The sequence below is a fragment of the Rhinatrema bivittatum genome, chromosome 2 (assembly GCF_901001135.1).
Source record: "Rhinatrema bivittatum chromosome 2, aRhiBiv1.1, whole genome shotgun sequence".
In the NCBI taxonomy this organism is placed as follows: Eukaryota; Metazoa; Chordata; class Amphibia; order Gymnophiona; family Rhinatrematidae; genus Rhinatrema; species Rhinatrema bivittatum.
In genome coordinates this window covers 603,754,277-603,775,646 of record NC_042616.1, presented here as the reverse complement: position 1 = coordinate 603,775,646, position 21,370 = coordinate 603,754,277, and the positions used below count along the sequence as shown (strand labels likewise).

The window sequence follows — 21,370 nt, the reverse complement described above, 5'->3', positions numbered from 1 at the left end:
TGCCAGAGTTGCAGTTTTATTAGAACGAGGAGCAGCAATGTAACATCTCTCTTGAAGAAAAGTTACCTGCTGGAGAACTCTCTATTGGAAAAATTCTGGGACACTTAATTTGCAGTGATAAGCACTGCTATCACAAATAAGAAGGACAGAATTCTGTTACTGCTTTATTTTTGCTGTTTGTTGAATCCCATTCCATGCTGAGAGTATTGGTCATGGTAAATGGCAATGCAGATATTGGGTGACTGGATTTGATGCCGGTGAGATGGCCAATCATGATTGTAAAGGTGGTCATTTGTTTTTACAAAGGTTTGCTTGAGTGTTTTTAAATGCTGTTCCGTTTTTTGCTGGGTTTTTTTTTTTTTTTTAGGTAATGGAATCGCCTTGAAGGTGTGGGGTAGTGGGGATTGGGGGATTAGTTGGTGCTGTTGGGGTTAACATATGGGGTGTGTGTGTGTGTGTGTGTGTGTAGATGGAGAGATTGGGGCCATTGGAGACCATAGATGGTGTGTGTATGGGGCAGAGGGGAGAAGGGGAATGCAAGGGCACCGAGGCCTCTTATTTGTTATGTTGGGGAAGAAGTAGTTCGAAGGAAATCCTCCTTACTAATCCACCCTTTCACTGTGTGCCTATTAGTGCATGGGATTTCGTAATACAGTGCTTGCATGTTAAACTGTTTAGGTTAGAATACATGCTCATTTTTGTGTACTTGTTCAAGAGGCTGTATTCTAATTAGTGGATTGCCTTTTAAGTGGCATTTTAGCTTGCGTGTGAAAAAAGGATTTGGCTTGAGTTTTAGTTCATGGACCCCATAGAATACCTTGTGCAACCCATAGAATAAGTTGTTGATGCTGAAGCATTTTACTGCATCTGTTTTTTAAAATCTCATTTTCAGAGCTCATGCAGTTATGATGGTAGCCTCTGTAATGGAGCAAATGCACTCATTGCATGTGCCGTTTTTTTTAAGGCTGTACGTGCATAGCCAACCTCCTGTCCTTTTAATTGGACGCTCATTTGTACAAGGTGCCTCCAATGTAAAGATCATCCACCCTGTGTTTTCAGATAGAGGTTGGGCTAGTTTTGAGGTCATGCTCAGTAAGGGGTAGTTAACTAATGACCATTTCTGGTTTGCACAAGTACAACCATTTGCATCCTCCTGACTGAGGTGCAGTTATGCTTTTAAGGGCTGTGTAATTAATTATACACAAAAATAAGCTTTGTAGAAGATACCAGACTGTGTAGTAAGTTATGTTGAAATCCAATATCAAGATCAACCATTTTTTTTTTCACTGTGCAGCTGGTAAGCAGAATGGTTATTACCAGGGAAAAGATATGTAAACGGTTTTAAATAAATAAATGTGCCTTATTTTGGAAATATTCTCACGTTGGTAGTTTTATAATGTATTTCTCCCAATAGGTCAGTGCACCAAAGGCCCAATTTTAAAAGGCCTGCGTGTGTAAAAAAAACGGGGTTTACGCATGTGGGCAGGCCTTGCGCACGCATTTTAGAACGGGCCAAGCCACGCTCGTAACCCCCGTTACGCACAGACGTGCCGGGCCAACAAAAAGAGGTGGGGCCGGCCAGGACAGCGGCCATTAGGCCCTATCCCGGAGAAGCGCGCGCCGACAGCTGGCCACGTATTATAAAATGATTGCGTCCATGTGCGCGCTCGTTTTAACATCTACCTTTCAGTGATTATCCACATGGAAATTTTTATTAGCAAGAATGGTTTCACATACGAGTCAGCAGTTTGGTTTAAAAAAAAATCTTGGATTCTCGAGATGATATTTGTTGGGAATTGCTGTGTATGATGTTAGGGCATCAGCCATGAGGAGGTGCCGTACACCTGAAAATATTCGTACTTTGCAAAAAACAAAACAAAACAGATGCTAGCACACTCTTCACAAAAGTGCAATATTCTGGCAATTGCAGCTGAGGGACTGGAGGGAGATTGTAGGACCAATGGGTAGCAACACAGAAGATGCCCACAGATTAGCAAGTGAGAGGGGGAAGAGGAATTATTAGAAAGAGAATGGTGAATAAAACGGAAAATGTCCTAATGCCTCTGTATCGCTCCATGGTGAGACCGCACCTTGAATACTGTGTAGAATTCTGGTCGCCACATCTCAAAAAAGAAGGGTGACCAAAATGATAAAGGGAATGGAACAGCTCCCTTATGAGGAAAGACTAAAGAGGTTAGGACTTTTCAGCTTGGAGAAGAGACGACTGAGGGGGGGATATGATAGAGGTGTTTAAAATCATGAGAGGTCTAGAACGGGTAGATGTGAATCGGTTATTTACTCTTTTGGATAATAGAAAGACTAGAGGGCACTCCTTGAAGTTAGCATGTGGCACATTTAAAACTAATCAGAGAAAGTTCTTTTTTACTCAACGCACAATTAAACTCTGGAATTTGTTGCCAGAGGATGTGGTTAGTGCAGTTAGTATAGCTGTGTTTAAAAAAGGATTGGATAAGTTCTTGGAGGAGAAGTCCATTACCTGCTATTAAGTTCACTTAGAGAATACAGATCCATGCAGCTGGAGGGAGGGAGAGGAACTGGTGGGCTGTTAGACAGAGAATGCCTGGAGTTTGAAGAAGAGGGGAGGAGAGCTGGGGAGATGAATGAGAGTCTTAGGTACTTAAAAGGCCTGGGGTTTGTGCCCATAAGCTTTTCCACCATCTCCCCCTTCTTTTCCCTCCCCAAGAGGTTTTATACATCGCTTTGGTAATTAGAGTGATAAGGCAAGTAATAAGTTTCCAAAATAAATAAACTTAATCATGATTAGCTTCCTCCCTGCGCCGCAAGAATAAACCTGTAAAATCCCATACATGCACATGACACTTTTAAATATTAAAATGAATGCTCAATATATAAGTTCTGTCTCACCTCAGTAACCGCAACACAAGTTCCCTATGTAATTAGGCACATTGTGAAGCAATACAAGCCTTACGAAAAATACACTCGGACCCTTAGAGCAAACCTGCCAAACCTGAACATCACTAACTACCAGACTTAAACACCTGCAATCCTACACAGCAGCATTGCAAATATTACACCAGGACCTAGAATCCAATGCAACTCTAACTGATAAAACAAGCAAAACTGCTATCGATTCCTGTACAGAAACTACAGGCTAGCAGAATACCTCACCTTAGTTACACATGCAGAACACAGACGGACCAACACCAACTACAGTGTACTCGACTACAAATTAGAAATTAGGAACATGGAAACTTTGAGAAGTCAAACTCTGCATGCAATGCAATACTGGAGAAAAAGAAACATGCATTTCCTCCTTTCCTGGGCACATTCCCAAACTGGCGTGTTCCAGTAATTAAAGTAAAAATAAAATGTTTCTTTTTACCCTACTTTTGTTTGGGCATTGGACCCAGTCTTTTTTCTACCTTCCTCTTGTCTATCTTCTCTCTCTTCTATTACATTTTCTGTTTCTTCTCTCTCCTGTTGTCTTCTCCGTCTTCTCTTCTTGTCTCTGACATTGATCTTTCCCTTTCATTTCTTTTCTGCCTCGAACCACTCCAAACTAGATTTCACTCCTTTGTCCCCCTCTTTTATTCTCCAGTCCTCAGTCTCCCTCATTTAACCTCAGCTATTTACCATCTTTTCTTCTTCATCTCAACTCATCTGCCCACTTTCTCAATCAGTCCACAGCCTTCCCATTCTCCCCCCCCCCCCCCGTGCTCACCCTTTCCTCAGCCTGTTTACTCCTTCTATTTTTCACCTAATTCCTAGTCCCCCATTTCCGCCATCTGGCAAGTCTCGGACAGATGGGCTTCACAAATAGATGGCGATTCTAATAAAGCCAATTGTGAGGAGTGTTTAGCTCTTCTTGGCTTATATGATTTGAGTATCTTGTTACTCCAAGAAAGTGATGGTTTGTAAGGAAAGAAGCTCAAGTTTTTACAACATTGGGCCCAGACAGAGGGAGGCAGAGTAGGATCAAGCTTCAAGCTACTGGCGGGCCAGCTGAGACTCTGGGTACATCTGAGCCCCATGTGCTCAGAGCTAAGGACACCCCTGCTTTTGCTGGGTCAGGCAGGTAGGATGAGAGTTCTGAATTTCAGCTGGGGAGTGGAAGAGTAGTGGGGTCAGGCTGGAATAGAGGGAGAAACTATTCTGTATTGAATTTTCAGTATTAGAAGTAGTAATCCGGTTTTAATAAGTAGAAATGGTCCGAGTATGGGATTGCAACAATCTAAAGCCAAAGAGGTATCTCAGTAGGGTATTTCCATCAGGTTACTGTGGGTTGTTTTTTTTTTCTTTAATCTTCACAATCTGTGGCCAGAGATTTCCAATCTGAACGTTAATCTAGATTACTGGGACAAAGTCTTGACTCCCTGCAACATGATCATTGTGTTGCAGAGATGGGCAACATTTGCCTATGCAGCACTCTAGTTTTATTGCATTGGTTTATGTTGGGGGCAATGTGATTTCCACAGATAAAAAGCATTTAGATACTCAGCCACATTGACAGGACACAAGCACAGCAGTGTGTTTTTAAGGAACGTATATGCATAGCTTATGTTTTCAACTCTACACGCGTACTCTTCAAGTGAAATTCTACCTGCATACAAAGCAGTTGCAAGTGGCCATGTATAGTTCTTATATCCACACAGTTTTTAAAGAAAGAGTACACATGAACTTTTGCTTTGAGAACTGGTGCAAAACTTAAGGAAAAAGTAGGCATGGTCTTTGTCCCAATATGTACATTTTGAAAGTTGTCCCTTGTATCATTAAACAATGTCATCTGCATGTGTCACTTTTTGCTGCAGTCCTGTGGGCTAAGGCTGAATGCTGCAGTATTGTGGTTTGAAATCTGATTGTAATGGTGCAATCATATGAGAGGAATTCATTGCCAGGAGTATATTTGTAGAGGAAAAAGGAATCACCTTTCAAGAAACACATTGAGAATATGGTATTCTCCAGCAGTAAAGATGGCATGCCTTGACTGTGTGGTACTCTTCACTGTCTCAAGTGCAAATCTATCTGCTCTGCATTGTGTGACTCGTGATCTGTGGCAATTCTACTACTATTACTACTTAACACTTCTGTAGTGCTACTCAGCAGTGTACAAAAACCCATAAAACAGTCCATGCTAAGTAGAGCTTATAGTCTAATCAAGACAAACATACAGGGCAAGAGACTTGGGGAATTTCATTTATGAAGAAAATGGCCGATGTAAATAGTCGAGTATTAAAATTGTGCGCTGAAATTCAGCCCCCAGTTTCCTGATGCACAGGCTAATTGTATTCAACTCCTGATGCAGTAAACTAATAGTATACTAATGCCTCGGGAGTTTAAAAAAATCATGCAGAGACCAGAAAATGTATGCAAAGATGTTTGTGCAGAAAATGAGTTATACACACACGGTGCAGAAAGAATTTTTTTTGTGTGCACAAATCGTATTATGTATGGGAAACACAGTTTTTGGTGCAAAAAAAACCATGTTTTTTGCGCATAAAATACCGACTACTGGTCCCGGTACTGTGATGCCAGCTTCTGCCTGTAGGCTATTAGCCCTGAAAACTTTACTCCACCGCAAACTAGCAGTTCAGTTTCCAGCACTAAGAAAACATGAGGTAATCCAGCACACCTCTCTGCACTGGGGATGCCGTCGTTAGTATGGAAGTATGTATGTGAGGTGCTGACTTAAACACACCTTGTGCGCAAAACTCTTTGTTACAGCAGCACACAAAATGTGCCTACAACTATGGGTTAAACTAAGCATTCTGCCAAGCGCACCTTGTATTAGCCTCCTTGTTAGGTATCCTCCTTGTTAATTAGGAACCATAGATGAACGCTCATGGAACTTACTCTGCTTAGATTCATGAGGAGACAAAACTATTAATTGCGGTCTGGGAATTAATCCTGCTCCCCCCCCCCCCCCCCTTCAGCCCATAGATCATCCTCCCATTTTCTGTTTTTAATATCCTCATTACTGACATCTATGTTTTATACAAAAAGCAGTTTCCATTATCCCATGTAGGATGCAGTTCATGTGCACATGCTACTTTTTTTTAAGCTGGTTTCAAAAGCCAATTTGTCATACGAGTTTGTTCTGCATACCTTCATGATTTATTCTAAGCCATCTTTAGAAAGCACTCATCTAAAACTGCTGTACCTTTTTGCTACCTACTGTGTCCAACCCCATTATCCTTCCTCATTATAATAAATTGTTTTATTTACAGCCTTAAAGTGAAGATCTAGTGGTATTTTAGTCAGTTACACAATCCAAGTAGATATTAGGTTAATTTGTTTAAAATAGTCGCTGGCTGGATTTCTCACATATTATGTGACAAAACACTGTATTTGAATCCAGAGAAATTTATATTGAATGTTTATAGGTAATGAGGGATGACAGTCACGACTGTATTGATTGAAGGGGTTGCATTTATGATGTCATAATACCTAGGTTTTGATGTCCATTAGTGGCCCTGTTATAAGACGTATTTTACAAAATAGTTTTAATAAAAATAATTTCTACTTCTTTCTTTTAGAGTAGAATTAAAGCATATGTCTGGCCAGAGCTTCCTTTTTTGTCACTGATATAATTTTCTTAAGTTCCTATCAGTAAATATGTCCAGTTTAGTTGTGGTTGGGTTGATTGGGATGGATTTTACCTCTTGGCATTCATGGGGCAATTTTTGTATAGGAAGTCTGATGTAAAAATATGCATGATGAAAGCAGTTTTCAAAAGCCATTTACTTGGGCAAAAGGGCTAAGTGAAAATTTGGCTACCCTGAACTTTTACTCGCAATTTCACAGGCACCTTCCTGGGGTGGGGTTAGGCCGGAGGAGGCAGCTACATGCATCATTTTTTGGCTGGATGAAATACCTTCAAAACAAGCAAATCTCTGAAGGGGCTTTTTCCTCGGCAGCTTTCAAATGAAAAGTGCATTAGCACTTTCTCTCTTCTGCAAAATTTGCATGTACAACTACCCACAGACTTTGCATCTACCTGCATAGCTTAGAAAATGTCCCCTTCATTATTTGAGGGTTGAATAAAATAGTACTATAACCTTCCCCTGTGAAAGAGCCCAAAAAAAAAGCAATTTCAATAGACCTTTGTGGGTTGTTTGACCTGTATCTCATTAGACACCTAAAATGTATGCATTAATAAATTAGCTATGCACCTCAAGTTGTCTGCAAATGCAAGAATATCTTATGCCAGTATAATTTAGTACACTTAAAAATGTAGGACCCATGAAAATTGTTCAATGGGAGTAGTATAATTAGGCACTACTTTTATTCCAGGGTGCTCTTCAAATTGGGAAGATGTTCAACCCTCTGTTTATTTAGCAGGATGCCACCACACGTGATCTCCGCTCAGCTTGGAGGTTTAGGATGTGCGGCGACGTTCCCGATGACTTAACAACAATAAAACAATTGGATTTTTTTTGGTCTTCTATAGATCTTTTGTGAAAGCCACCAAGGTCACACTCTTGATCTTCTTTCAGACCCAAACTGTAAACTAGACGATAAGGCAGAAGATGGAGAGGCGACAGATTGCAAGAAAAGGCAGGAAGAGGGGGACGAGCTAGAGGAAGAAGCTGTGCACAGCTGTGACAGCTGCCTCCAGGTGTTTGAGTCACTAAGCGATATCACGGAACACAAGATTAATCAATGTCAACTGACAGGTAAACAATACTTATCACTTTGTGGCTTCTTTCTCTGTTCTATTTCTGATTCTACTTCATTTCTTCTTATTCTGTCATGTCTTTTTTTATTCCCACATGAATATTCGAGCAAGGGCATTTATGAAAAGATTTTTTTAAAGTGCTATGTTGTTTTTTTTTAATCGCATTTAGACTGTGATGGGGAATAATGAAAATCATTATTCTAAGAAGGTTAAGAGGTAATTGAAACTCCCAGTAGGTACATTTTGACAAATTTTGCAACTTAAGGTTTATTAGGCACCTGATAAAACTTTTGTTTAAATGTTTTATAAGCCAGATAGACTCGTATCTACAGTATATTAAAATAAAATATGACATCTTATGCTTTTTGTTTTTTTTTTATCTGTGATTGTAGGAGGGTTTTTTTTGTTTTTTTTTTTTTTAAATAGTAAGATTTCAACCCATGTGTGATTATAGTAAATCATAATATAACTGAAACAAAAACTTACTAAACCAGACCATGCTGATATTTCAGAATGTATTACAAAAAATGAATCCACATATAACAACTTTCCTGGTTTTTAAACAGGGTTTCTAAAATTCCTTCAGGACTTGCTTGCCAGGGACTCCTGCCTTCTACCCCCTTTCCACCTCATATTTATTTATCTATTTTTGTGTGGTTTGGTGAGGCGAGGCAGTAGCAGGCCTACATGGCGAGTAGATTTCTTCCCTAGTAAGTACCTGATTGTCCAACTTGGCTTCATGCAGCCCTCGTGCTCTCTACACCATCCCACGTCACTCGGATGGGGCCTTCTCCTACACTCCATGTTCTTATCCTCCTTCCACTTAGTAACATTTCTCTCTCTCTCTCTCTCTGTCTCTCCCCTCTTCCAAGTCCCTTCTGCAGCCCTATCCACCCCCCCCCCCCCACCCTGACGACTGTCTTCCTCCCCCACTCAGTCTTTTCCTGTCTTCCTTCCCACTCTTCTTCCTCGGTGCCTCTATTGGGCCAAAGATGTTTCTGTTATCTTTTGTTCCCAGGCCTTTCAGCCAAGAAAACGCAGTTGCTCCAGGCAGGGAAGCAAGGAAATGCTAAAAACATAATTAAAACGTACACCTTTTTTGACAATTTGTTTTAAGGTACTTTGCCTTGTCTGTAATTCTGCCATTACCTGTGAAAAGGTTTCAGGCCACAGTACCAGAACCACTAATATACTGCGACCTCTGTGTATGTGGCATTGTTTTGGTAAGCCTAATTCCTGTAAGTCAACCATGATATTTAAAAAGCTTTCCATTGCTAGGTAGATATTTGTGTCTGTGTGTGTGTTATGCAGTTTTCCTAAGTGGTTTAAATGGCCAAATTGCTGAAGTTATTGCACATGTTGCAAAATATGATATTCAGGCCTCCTTCGGGGATATTGAGCTCTGTCTCAAAGACATTAACTGCCATGCATATAATTTTCTTGCACACCTTTTTAAATTTTCATACAGTAGAACCTTTGGTGATATTAGCTGTCTGACCACATAGATTAGGCAGCATTATCATTTATAATTCCACATGGTAAGTAGTTTTGGATGATTTTTATGTTTCCATCTCTGTATTTGAGCAAAAGTTTGCACCTAGCTAGAGGGATTCTATGTGAATTAATTTTGTAAAAGGTTTTGTACTTGTTTCTAATATCCTTTTGCATCACAAGGGTATTGTCCTTCTCTAGATACTGACCCATTCATCTGCAGCCTGGTGGATGAGTTGTTGTCTTTTGAAGAAAGGGAACTAAATGGGACTTGTTAAATATTTGTAAAAACATGAATTGATATAAAAATACAAGAATTAAAACAAAAATAAGAGTACGCTGTAATAAGCAAAGTATAGAGAAGATGAATTCAGTTTCAGGCATCACTCTAGAAACTAATCTACATTTTTTTTTTAATCTGTATTATAATAAATTTGGATCTGAGGTCTGTGAGCACATCAAGTGGTGTGAGACCCCTTCTTAATGATTTGCTAACTATCAGGCCGATACAGTAAGGTGCGGTAGAAAGAGGTGCGTTAGTGCCCAGTGCTCCCGTGTTTGCCGCACGCTCAGTTCGGATCACCTACTGCTCGATACTGTATTTAAATGGCATGCAAATGCAAGCCGCGTCCATGAAGCGCAATCCATTTTACTGTATAGGCGCTATACAGCGCCTATACAGTATCCTGGGTGCGCTGGTACCTGTCATTTCAAATGTCATTTCAAATGACGTTTGAAATGACAGGTACCAGGAAGTGGATGGCTCTCCTACAGACCCTGCTGCCTTGAGCGCCCGGTGCCAGCAAGCCCCAGCAGCCGGCGATCGGAGGCAGGGAGCGCAACAAAGCACCCTCCTTCGGATGGACAAGAGAGACGAAATATCACAGTCCCAAACCAAACCAACCCAATCCAAGCCAAGCCCCAGCAGAGAGAGACGAAATTTAGCCACCTAGTCCCAAACCAACCCAATCCACAGAAAAAAAATGCTTCTCGCACTTAGCTGCCCAGTCCCAAACCAAACCAAACCAACCCAATCCAAGCCCCAGCAGAGAGAGACGAAATTTCACAGTCCCAAACTTTCCCCCAGCCCCCGCTCACCTGCCCTGGCCGCGGCCATGCAAGCCCCCAGCAGCAGCAGTAGAAGGGCGGCGAGAGAGAGCGGAGAGAGAGAGAGCGGCTTCAGCAGCCCCGCCGGCTAAAGTGAATACATGCACGCCTGTACGTCCAATATGGACGCTCAAGGCAGCGAAGGCGCATGCGCACACGCCGTGACCAGCTGGACGTCGGAGGTCACGGCGTGTGCGCATGCGTCTTTGCTGCCTTGAGTGCCCATATTGGACCTACAGGCGTGCACGTATTCACCTTCGCCGGCGGGGCTGCTGAAGCCGCTCTCTCTCGCCGCCCTTCTACTTCTTCTACTGCTGCTGCTGGGGGCTTGCATGGTCGCGGCCAGGGCAGGTGAGCGGGGGCTGGGGGAAAGTTTGGGACTGTGAAATTTCGTCTCTCTCTGCTTGGGCTTGGATTGGGTTGGTTTGGTTTGGTTTGGGACTGGGCGGCTAAGTGCGAGAAGCATTTTTTTTCTGTGGATTGGGTTGGTTTGGGACTGGGCGGCTAAGTTCACACTAACGCCAGGGTCAGGGTAGGCGGTAAATTAGTAGGTTAAAGACGCGGCAAGATAGCAGGTTAGAAAGGCGATAGTTGGGGCGCACTTTACTGTATGGGAGGGAATAGCTAATCTGATCGTTTACATCTCATATACATGCTGCGGGCGGAAAGGGATACGCGTCGAGTTAAAGAAGCGGTAAGGATCGGTAAAAACAGATAGTGAATCGCGGGTTAGACTTACGCGGCGAAATTGTGAGTACACAGCGGGTTAGAAACGGGGTAACTGCGGCCGCGCTTTACTGTATCGGCCTGTATGGCTTTGTATCAGAACCCTGGTGGGTAAGTGCAGCCTTGGAGTACCTGCCCTTGGGTCTCATAGAGCCTAAACGGAATCCATTTTCCTCTTTTGGATACTTTGATGGGGGCGGGCATGATGGTGATGGGTGGAGAAGGTGTGTGGCGAAGTCCTGCGTACATCTTTTTTATCCCAGAATGTAGGACTGGCCTCTTCTTCCTTATCCACTTAGCAGGACTCTGTATTCTTTTTATCGAGGTTTGCTCCGGGTTGGTTCAGTGTCCTGCAAAGAGTCCACTTGGGAACAAAACAAGAGTCTAGAATTTCCCTTTACTATATGTTCATGTAGTCTGGATTTCAAAGGGGGCTGTCTCTTTATGCATACTTTAGAGTCCATATATATATATAGATATATCTATATATCTTGACATAGTTAGTGGCCCTTTCTCTTTTCTAGCCCCTGTAAGATTCCAGCATTCACCCTGGGGGCCTAGGGAGGGGCCTATAAGCCCTATAAGTTCTGGCGACGACCATTGCTCCACACAGGGGGTAGTAAACTTGCAATGTGTAATCCTCTTTGACTTTGCCAATCTTGGTAAATCCTAGCATTTTGGACCTATACAATCTGTGCCTTGAGACTGGTGCTCACTCAGCAAAAAAACCAGGAACGCTAGCTGTTTGTAATTCTCCTGATCCTGCAACCGCTGTCACATGTCCAGCTTCAGAATCGAGCACAAAAACGCCTCAGCTTGAGTCCTGTTGCTTTCCCAAACTGCTGTAAATCCGGGGGCCTGCATAAAATAGGAAACTCACAGTAGTCCTTGTGGCTTTGAAGCTGCCTTGCGGCCACTTGTGGCCAGCTCCCTTCTTCTCTCCCTCTGAGTCAGCACACCTGTTTGTAATGCAGTCCCTGCTCTGTCTCACTTGGGCCCGGAGCCCTCTTTCAATCACTCGAGCTGATCGCTGCCCTGAAGCTCCTAGTTTCTGGCAACGGCTGTCGTTCCCTCCCTGGAGGAACCTTGACTCCATCACAGGGGGAGGTCTAGAACAGAGCAAAGATCCTCTTTTCAAACATCAAGAAAGTCCAAATGTGAAAGGATTTTGATTTCCCCCCCAGCCTACTCTGGCAGCTTAATGGCTTTTTGGTCAGTGGCAACAGTCCTACATTTATTGCTGCAATCATCATTTAACATTCTTTGACAAACCACTTTTAAGTCCATTTAAAACCACAGCATGAATTGTTTTAGTCAACTTACAATGTATTTAATGCTGATTTGAAATGGTACAGTACAATACAGAGTACTTTTAGGGAGCACGTTTTAAACAGTCTGCGTAGTTGCCGAGTATGTCGGTGTTCCTAATGCGCGCCCTTTATGCAGATTTTCCAGAGAGAAATTGCCCGCATTTGAAAATGAGTAAGTGAAAAGTAAAGACGATATGTGTCTGTGTTCTTTGCAACCTGCTGCTGTTGGCGTGGGCGGTGGTGTGGGGCTAGGTAGTGCATGCATTTTTTTGCAAATCAGATGTACACACATTGTTGACCTCCCTTGACCTAAACATGTTCAATGGAATGTCTATTTCTGCCCTCCCCATATGTACTATGGAAGTTGAGTCCTTTTAGCCACATTTGAATAGGACAATTTTCAGTTCCGGCCATTTTTACCTGGGTGACTATCTTTTGGAAAAATGCCCTCCTAACTTTCCCTCAAATCATTTTCTCATTCATTTCATTTACGTTGCAAACACATTTGGGCAAACTCTTTTTTTTTTTTTTTTTTAAACCTCAGATGGTACGGATTTCAGATTTATTTGTAGTAAAGTTGAAAGCATTACGTGGAACCCCCACTTAAAGCATATGCAAAATTGAATTCAGTGTTAACATTTCTGTTGAAGTACTTGGCTTTGCCTTTCTATGAGTAAATTAAATTGATTAAATTTTGCTATCTTTGAACGAGTGAGTCTATGGGGATTAAAAATGAATGTGCATGATAGTTGTATGGTGTTGCAGTGGAAACCATGTTGGACATTAAGATGCATACACTGATCGACTTCTGCAAAATAGAAAACTTGCTGCTTAATGAAGAAATCTTTTTTTTTTCACCTTCCACTGTAAAATTGTTTTATACTATAGCATAAAACATACTACTTGATCTCTTTCCTCACCTTTTCAAGATCAGACAAAAAGTCTCTATCTGACATGGTAAATATATATTTTTTATATCGATGTAACTTTTTACATTTCTTGGCCAGTTTTAGCTAAGTATGGTCCTAAATGGCCAATAATAAAAATATTAGCTTCACATTAAAGTTTACAGGGATTGCTTAGAGAGATGCCTGTACATGGGGTTTGTTTGTTTTTTTCTGTGTCCTGAAAACATACTTGAATGAAATACTTAAAATGGTGCATGCGTACTATGAATTTGTTTGACAGGCAACTTATCTGTAATGGAAGAAATGAGGATGAGAAAATTCTTGCTCTTTAGTTTTCTTTATGAAAAAGATTTAAGGCCTTTATTTCTTCCGTGGTTTTCTTGCTTTACTGTACCACTTTCTTTCCTAATTTAAAATCTTTTCTCTTGCTCTCTTTTCCTTTTTCTCCAAGAAAATGTTATGAGCCTGTGATCACAGAAGAGCTCTGCAGACCTTGTTTTGTTCTGTTTTTGTCCATCTTAGACTCAAGATTGTCTCACTTCATCACGATGGAAGAAATGAATTTGCTTCATCAAATCTCTGTCCCTCTCTAACTCTCTCTCCTCTCTCTGTCTTTTCAGTGTCTCATGATCAAAGTGGGACTGGAGCTTGAGATTCATTAAGGGGTGTTAAGTTGTTATTCTGTTGGAGTCCTGAGCCATTCTTCTGTTTTCCCCTGGATTTTCTTTTTGCGTAGAGATTACCTCCCCTCCCTCCAACTGGTTCCTTAGCTCAGGATCTTCAATGCATGCTTGCATCAGCTGAATGGACCTTATTTTGCTGCTGGCAGCCATACATTATCTTGTTATTGAAGTGATTTGGACAGTATAAAGAATGAACAGATGCTGGCCTGTTTCCACTTTTATTTAGGATAATGGTGTTTAAATGTTTGTTGCCATATTGGTTCCAGGACAAACTGGATACATTTTGGAGGCTGTAAGATTGCCTTTACAGCAAAAGGAAATGATGATATACTGTACATTAGTTTTTCGGGGTCTCATAGATTTGATTTCTTCTTGGGAAGCATGAAGGGACCTCTGTGGCTCTGAAAGCTATTATGCAATACCTCTATTTATAATCTGATAAATTAGTAATTGAGTTTTTTTTTAATCGCCTCCACTTCCAGTGTGAATGTAAGTAGTTTTTTAACTGAATAATTACTTCATTATTACATCATGATTTGAAGTTCCAGGGAGGAAGGATCCAAGGAAACATGAGAAAATAGGTAGTAGAAGACTGAAAAAAAAAAAATCCTACCAGCAGAGATGGTGGATACCAGTACTGTGGCAAAATCCAAGCATGCTTGGGTCAGATATAGAGGACTGTGGTAGAAACTGGGTGAGGAAGTTGTAGTACTGCTTATCTGCAAGGGGAGAGGTGATAAGGAGAAAAGAAGACAAGGTAAAGGAAGAACAGACTAGTGACACTGCAGGATACAGAGTAGTCAGGTGGGAATCAGCAGGTTACAGCTCCTCAGAAACTCTCTCTCTTATGGTCAGGTTATGACCTAATTGCACTATAGAAACAGGTTACATAATAAAATACAAATGAATAATCAGATTGATGTAATTAGCAATCATGTCTCTAAAATAGCAGGATTAGCTATATTTGTAGATAATTTGCCTGGGGAAAAAAGTAAACAAAATCAGAAGTATCAGCCTTTTTTTTTTGTTTTCCTTTTTGGATGCTTCATAATATATGAAAGCATGAATAGATTTTGATGTTTATTCTCTTTTCGCCCACATTTATACCATGTTCTGCTTCAATTGATTTGCATTAATTTTTGTAAGATAAACTATTAGGAAAGTGGGAAACCAAAATGAGACCATGTTTGTAAAAGGATTAGTTACCATTTTAATTTTTGTATATATAGAGTAATGCAAAATATAGTCGTCGTCCTTCTCTCTAATTCAAAAAACTATTTGAGAGAGAAATTGCCATGCCATGCTGGGTCAGATCAAGGGTCCATCAAGCCTAGCATCCTGTTTCCAACAGAGGCTGAACCTGGCAAGTATCCAAACACTAAGAAGATTTTGGACACTAATGAAATGACCTTTATACTAGCATCATCGGTACCTGATATCACACTCTTACTCAGCCTTATATATAATCATTGGTTGTGCTGTGGTGGCGGTTCATTATATAATCATTATAATTTTTTTGGATTTTTTTTGTTTCCATTTAAAATATTCAGACTCTATTGTTCTTAGAAACATAGAAATGATGGCAGAAAAAGGACCAATTGCCCATCCAGTCTGCCCAGCAAGCTCATGGTAGTTTCTGCTGTGCCATACAAGTCACCCCCATACTTACGAGTTTCCCAGATCGTCAAAGCCAAGTCCCTTGTTTGTTGCTGTTCGAGTCCAAAATCCCTGTTACCTCTTGCTGTGAAGCAGTTGAACCGAATGAAAAAGAACTTATCTTAATTATTTGTTGCTTGAAAAAAAACACCGAGAAATGCTATAAAATCAAATGCCCACTGCAGATCAAAAATGCCCAACATGGGACCGCGTTTCAAAGTTTTATAATTATTCTTCAAGGTGCAATCTTGTGCATTTATTTATTTATTAGCTTTTCTATACCGATGTTCCTGTAAAATATACATATCACAACGGTTTACAATGCAGCTAAAACGTTCGCTCAGGGCGATACAGAGAACAGAGGTAGCAAATAACAGTAAAAAACAGTATGAACGGGACATAGCATATCATATCATTACATTATAATTCAATGTGAATCATCACAAAACGGATGCGATGAAAACTGGGTAAAACAACGGAGATGAAGAACTGGGCAATGGTGTTCGATTGGGAAGTTTACTCGAGAAAGAGAGGATGCACGTGAGGAAGGATTAGGTGTCCGGGAAGGCTTGGCTTGGCAGGTGTACCAGATCCTTTCAGTGGACACAGATTATTTTAGTGGAGAAGGTGCCTGTTAAGACATTGGTCCCAATTCCAGGATCTGCTAAAGCAGGGGCATTTAATTTGTTCTTGTGCACACATTAAGGATTGGAGTGCATAAAAAAACAAACCTGCACCCATAATGTATCCCTCACTCTGGACGCCTCTGAGGGATGATTTCATCTAAATTGTATCAGGCCTCAGTGAGTTCCCTTGGACTGAGCTACACCTTTTTTTTTACAAAGTGACTAATTATCAGAAAAGCAGAATAAACTCCTGGGTACCTGGTAAACTCAAGCACATGCTATAATATAGGACTCTGATTTGACTCTCATTATTGTTGGATTGCTGTTGTGTTATGAAGTTATCTTTAACCACTGTATTTTAAAGATACACTGATTGCTTGCATATTAAAGTGTTGCCTTGTGGCTTTGCCCTGTTCTTATCAGCACCTATAAGTAAAAGATGCTGTTTACCCAGTGTATTGATTGCATGGTGAGTAAAGAAGGTGGGGAAAAAGAGAAACTTGCTGGAGTGGTATTGGGGTGGGGCTGCCAACTACCCCCCCCCCCCCAAAGGTTGTGTACCCATAGACCCATACATCTTTCTTCTATGGGGATTCCTCCCTCATTGTACCTATTGAGGGTATCACTACATACTGTTTGTGTAATCCACCCTGCAACATTCACATGCACTTAAAAGATACATACATATATATAATATTCAAATTTATGGTGTAGTTATTCGGCGCAATGCCGGCAGCGATCGCAGGACCCCCCCCCCTTTCGCCCCCCACCCCCCTGTACCGTGGGATTCAGAGAGCCCAGCGGTGTTAGTAAATCCAGGCCTAAGTCTTAACAGTGCTACTTATTCAGCTAAGTAAAACAGGATAAGTACTGCTACCTAGCCGGATAAGTCAGAATTTATCTGGCTAAGTGGTGCATTATTGCTCTGCATGTGTATTTTTACTTTGTGAAAGTATACGCAAAAAAATTTTACAGGTGCAATTTACATGCACTTATTCCCCCTTTCCCCGTAAGTCAACTTTTACCCAAATAAGTTGTCAGATTTCCCAAAATGCACGCGCCAGTTTTACCTGTTCATGTGCCAGTTTGCCCAGCCTGTGTGTTGATCGTGGAGACCCTCCTGGCTCTTCAGCTTGAACTCCTCCCAGTTCACCCAGACCGCACGCCCAGTCTGATTTCACATTAAAGATGTTTGCTATCACTTATGCCAAATAAAGAGTAAGTGTAAATATATGCGCATAAGCTGCCAAATCGGCATCCGTAAATTTCTTATAAATTAGCATTTTAACATGTGTAAATGGGCCCTGCCCCGAAATGTACATTTACACATGCGCCCCTTGTTTACACGCACAGATTTACATGTGACCCCTTACTTACTCTTGAGATTTATAAAATAGTATATATGTGTGAGTATATGCTTATTTTCCCTGTGTGCAACTTTTTGAAAAATTCACCTTTTATATTGTAAGCCCTCTGGGGTCAGGGGAAATACCTCAAAGACATGAATGTAACTCATCTAGCGCTGTCAATGGAAAGGCATGAGTTAAATCTAAATTAAAAAATAAAATACCAAGATTCTTATTTCTTGATTTTATTGTTTGATGTTTTGATTCTGTTTTTCCATTGTAGCACTGTGTTCAGAGTATGTTTTGTTGCAATGTCCACTTTTTAAATTTGGATTGCCAGAAAGAGATGGACTTTTTTCAGTGGGAAAAGGGGGGCAGGACAGACAGAGACTGACTGACAGATTGTGACGCTGAATGAAAATAAGACTGAAACAGTTTCTATTCTGCATGGTTATTGAAAATTAAAAAAAATTAAGCGTAAAAAAAACAACATTTAAAGAGGGAGCAGCACAGGGCAGCAAAAAAGCTATTACTGGGCTCTGCTTGGGAATCACTAAAAATATCAAATTGCAAGACTATAAAATATGCCTACTTTGTTTTACACTGAAAGGATACACTTTTCTAACTTGTTTTTCTATTTCATTTCTGAGAAGATCTTGGCGTTCAGCATTTTTGAAAGATGCTCAAACTTAGCCATTCCTACCAGTATAAATCAAAGCAAGTGAGGATGCTACTCTGCTGATCCTTATGCAGATATCACACAGGTGCATGAACATCTAAAGAGGAGACTTGGGGGAAACTTCGTAAAAATGGGGTACGTTCATAATAATGGGTGCATTTCTTTTTATTTCAAGAATTGAGAACAAATAAGATTATGACAAATAAAAGAAAGTAGTTCAGAAATAGGGCTTCAGAAGAAAGCAACAGTTGTTAAGTGGATACATTTTTTATTTTTGACAAATTCAGCTACTATACCTGTTTTTAATAAGTATAGTCTAGATGTAATAAATTGTGATAGTTATGAAGAGAGTCTGTTGCCAACTGAAGCACAGATACTTTTTTCATATTTGTTAGTAATCACAACCTGATTAAATCTATAATATTTACTGTTATGTGTCTTTGTTGTCCTAAGTTGAAGGCATACCACTTAGAAAGCAGAATGCACTAAAGCTTTGTTGTCCCAGACAATTGTTTGCCTAAGAAAAGGATCCCAGGAAAGTCATAAATCAACAAACCTGATGACAAGATGCCCTTCTTAGAAGCCAACTATTGAAAAGTTCAGTGCAGGTGAAAATGTTTGGGAATATAACTCAAATCGAATTTCTTAAATGTGTGTCTTGCACAGATAGGTTTTATATATTTTTGATGATTCCTAGCATATACTTCTTGAAATATATTTGAATAGGCACATTTTAAAAGAGAATTCATATTTTTTGTTTCAATTCTATGACTTTTCATGCCTCTTACTAAATGACAGCACACAAAGGTCAACCTGCCCATCTAGTCTGCCCAGTTTTTTTTGCACCACATTGCTCAGCTGCCAGTCACAAAAGCCTGACTTCCAGTAGCATATTGCTGTTTATCCAAGTCAGTTAGTTTCTTACTCTTTGCTTCACCAGCAATCCAGGCAGTTGAGTACACAAATTCCCACAACTGAACCAATATCCTTAAGCCCCTGCTACTCCCATATCACCTCCAAACCCTGCAATATTCCAAGCTGCCATCGAAACCAGTGAAGTCACTGCCCAAACATACAGCCACCTGGGTCCTTGTATTATCAGACAGTACCCAGGTACCACGAACCTGTTGTTGCTGACCTGGTTGGTTTCTGAGGAGTTTTGGCCTGTTGGTACCAACCCAGCTATTCCTGTGCCACCAGATTTAGTCAACCTCTGAACCCTGTCACTACCACAGCTTCCCATTTATTTATTTATTTATATTCTGCCTTTCAAACACTTGCAAGCAGATTATATTCAGGTACTGTAGGTATTTCATGACTGACCCAAGCATGTCCAGATTCCTTCACAAGTGCTGGTCTCCCCTTCCCCTGCTGGTAGGAATTCCAGGCTTTTGCCATTTTCCTTGATTCTTACTATCTTATTCAACATTTAGGCCCGTTTCTATTTCTTTCCACCAAGTTTTGTATCATTCATACAGCCACCAAAGCTAATTAGGCTGTTTTCCAAAAATATGTGGTCTCCCCCAGTTGATGTTTGGGTTCTAACTATGGTCTCTTCTTCCTGATTATGCCACCTTTTTTTGAAGCCTGATGCAACCATGTCATGTAACGCCGCAGTGCCACCCTTAATACCCATGCAGGTGTGGCCACTTGGAGGGTCCCGCCAAGCACTGCACAGGCCCGCCTGCACACATGATGTCCACACAAGCAACCTTCCACCCACCAACTGGGTTCCTGCTTGCCATTGGGCAAGTTCCCTGCCTGCAAGCCATCCCCTGGTAGTTTCTAGGGACACTGAGACCCCTCCCAACTAAGAGTCATACAGTTTCTAGAAATACAACTACAAACCAAATATACACAATACCGGGATCATTAGTCCTTCCAAGACAGGCAGAGCTAACAAACTAATAAGTTTATTAAAAAACAGTAGGAACAGGAAACAGATAAGTTTTAAATTGCAAACAGAAACAGGTATATCAATGAGGATTAAACAATAGAAACTAGCTAAACACTTTTCACTACTTTTTCTGGTGCCTGGGAAGGTCATGAAAAGGCTGTCCACTGAAACTGAACACTGCCTCAGTGCAGTGATCTGCTCCTTCTCAGACCGAGCTGAGACTGGAGAGTTCCAGAATCTTCAGAGCAAGTTCTTTCTCTCCAGGACCAATCAGGGCACACACAGTATTAGCAGTTAGCATTCTGGCCAAAGGGACTGCAGGGTGGTTGCGAAATATGTACCCAGGGATGCTGGGATGTGTATGCTGATCAAGCCACCTTCAATCAAGGCAGCATCCAAAGCCTCTGTTTGAATTCCAGTGCAGAAGTCAAACATCATCTGCAGGCTAGCACATAAGAAATGAGCTCTCTGGGGAAAAGTGTCACAGGGCAGACAATAAACTAAAAAGCATGCAAAACCCCTTTTTCGCCACAAACAACTGTTGGGGTTTTGAATGGCACTGTATGTGGGTTACACAAGCTGCCTTGGAAGTCTGATGCACTCTTACTTGTAACTGCTGCTCCATTTGATTACCCCAGGGTAGTTATGGTTTAACGATGGTAACCTAATACAACCCTACCACTGCTGATTAGGATTTAACGAAACCTGATACATTTTTTCCTCCACTTTCTGATCATTAGCCTATATTTTCACCTCTTTGATCCTCCAGATTTTCTATACTTGAGCAAACACTCAAGCCCCCTCCTTCATTTCTTCCACCTGTCACCTCCATCTGTTACTTGCCTCTTTCAAAGTGCTCTTTCTGTCCTAAGCAAGTTTAAATTGTCAGTTTTGATTGCCACTACAAACATGAATGATAAAGTCCTGTACAGATCTTCTGATTGCAGTATTTTTCACCAAGCAAAGGCAAGCCAGCCTGTTGCCTTAAGTGGAGATTGTGGTTTAATGACTTGTAGATCACTTGCAGGCTGTCACTCGGAGAGGAAAGTTGTATATAAAATATTGTACTGTACACTTGTGACTGCTGAATTTCACTTGGACAGTTTTTCTCCAGGCTAGATTTGTTGTTTTAAATTACATCCAGGATGAAGTTTAATAGTGGCCTCTGGCTGTAACATTTTTTCGAGACCAGAAGTATTCAGAATTTGTTTAACCTATGCTCTGTATGTAGCTGTGAGGGCATGCACTAGCTATTAAAATGTGGAGGAATGAAGACTTTCTTAG

The 21,370-nt window shown here is 41.0% G+C and overlaps 1 protein-coding gene across 2 annotated transcripts in view; it reads left to right on the top strand.

Annotated features, from left to right (window-relative positions):
• The window catches only part of ZNF521 (zinc finger protein 521), an 876,085-nt gene that overhangs the window by 26,471 nt on the left and 828,244 nt on the right, over positions 1-21,370 (top strand). For both annotated transcript variants that reach the window (XM_029591157.1, XM_029591156.1), the window contains exon 4: positions 7,476-7,655. In XM_029591157.1, coding sequence (XP_029447017.1) covers positions 7,476-7,655 — 180 coding nt within the window. The remainder of the gene's footprint in view (positions 1-7,475; positions 7,656-21,370) is intronic.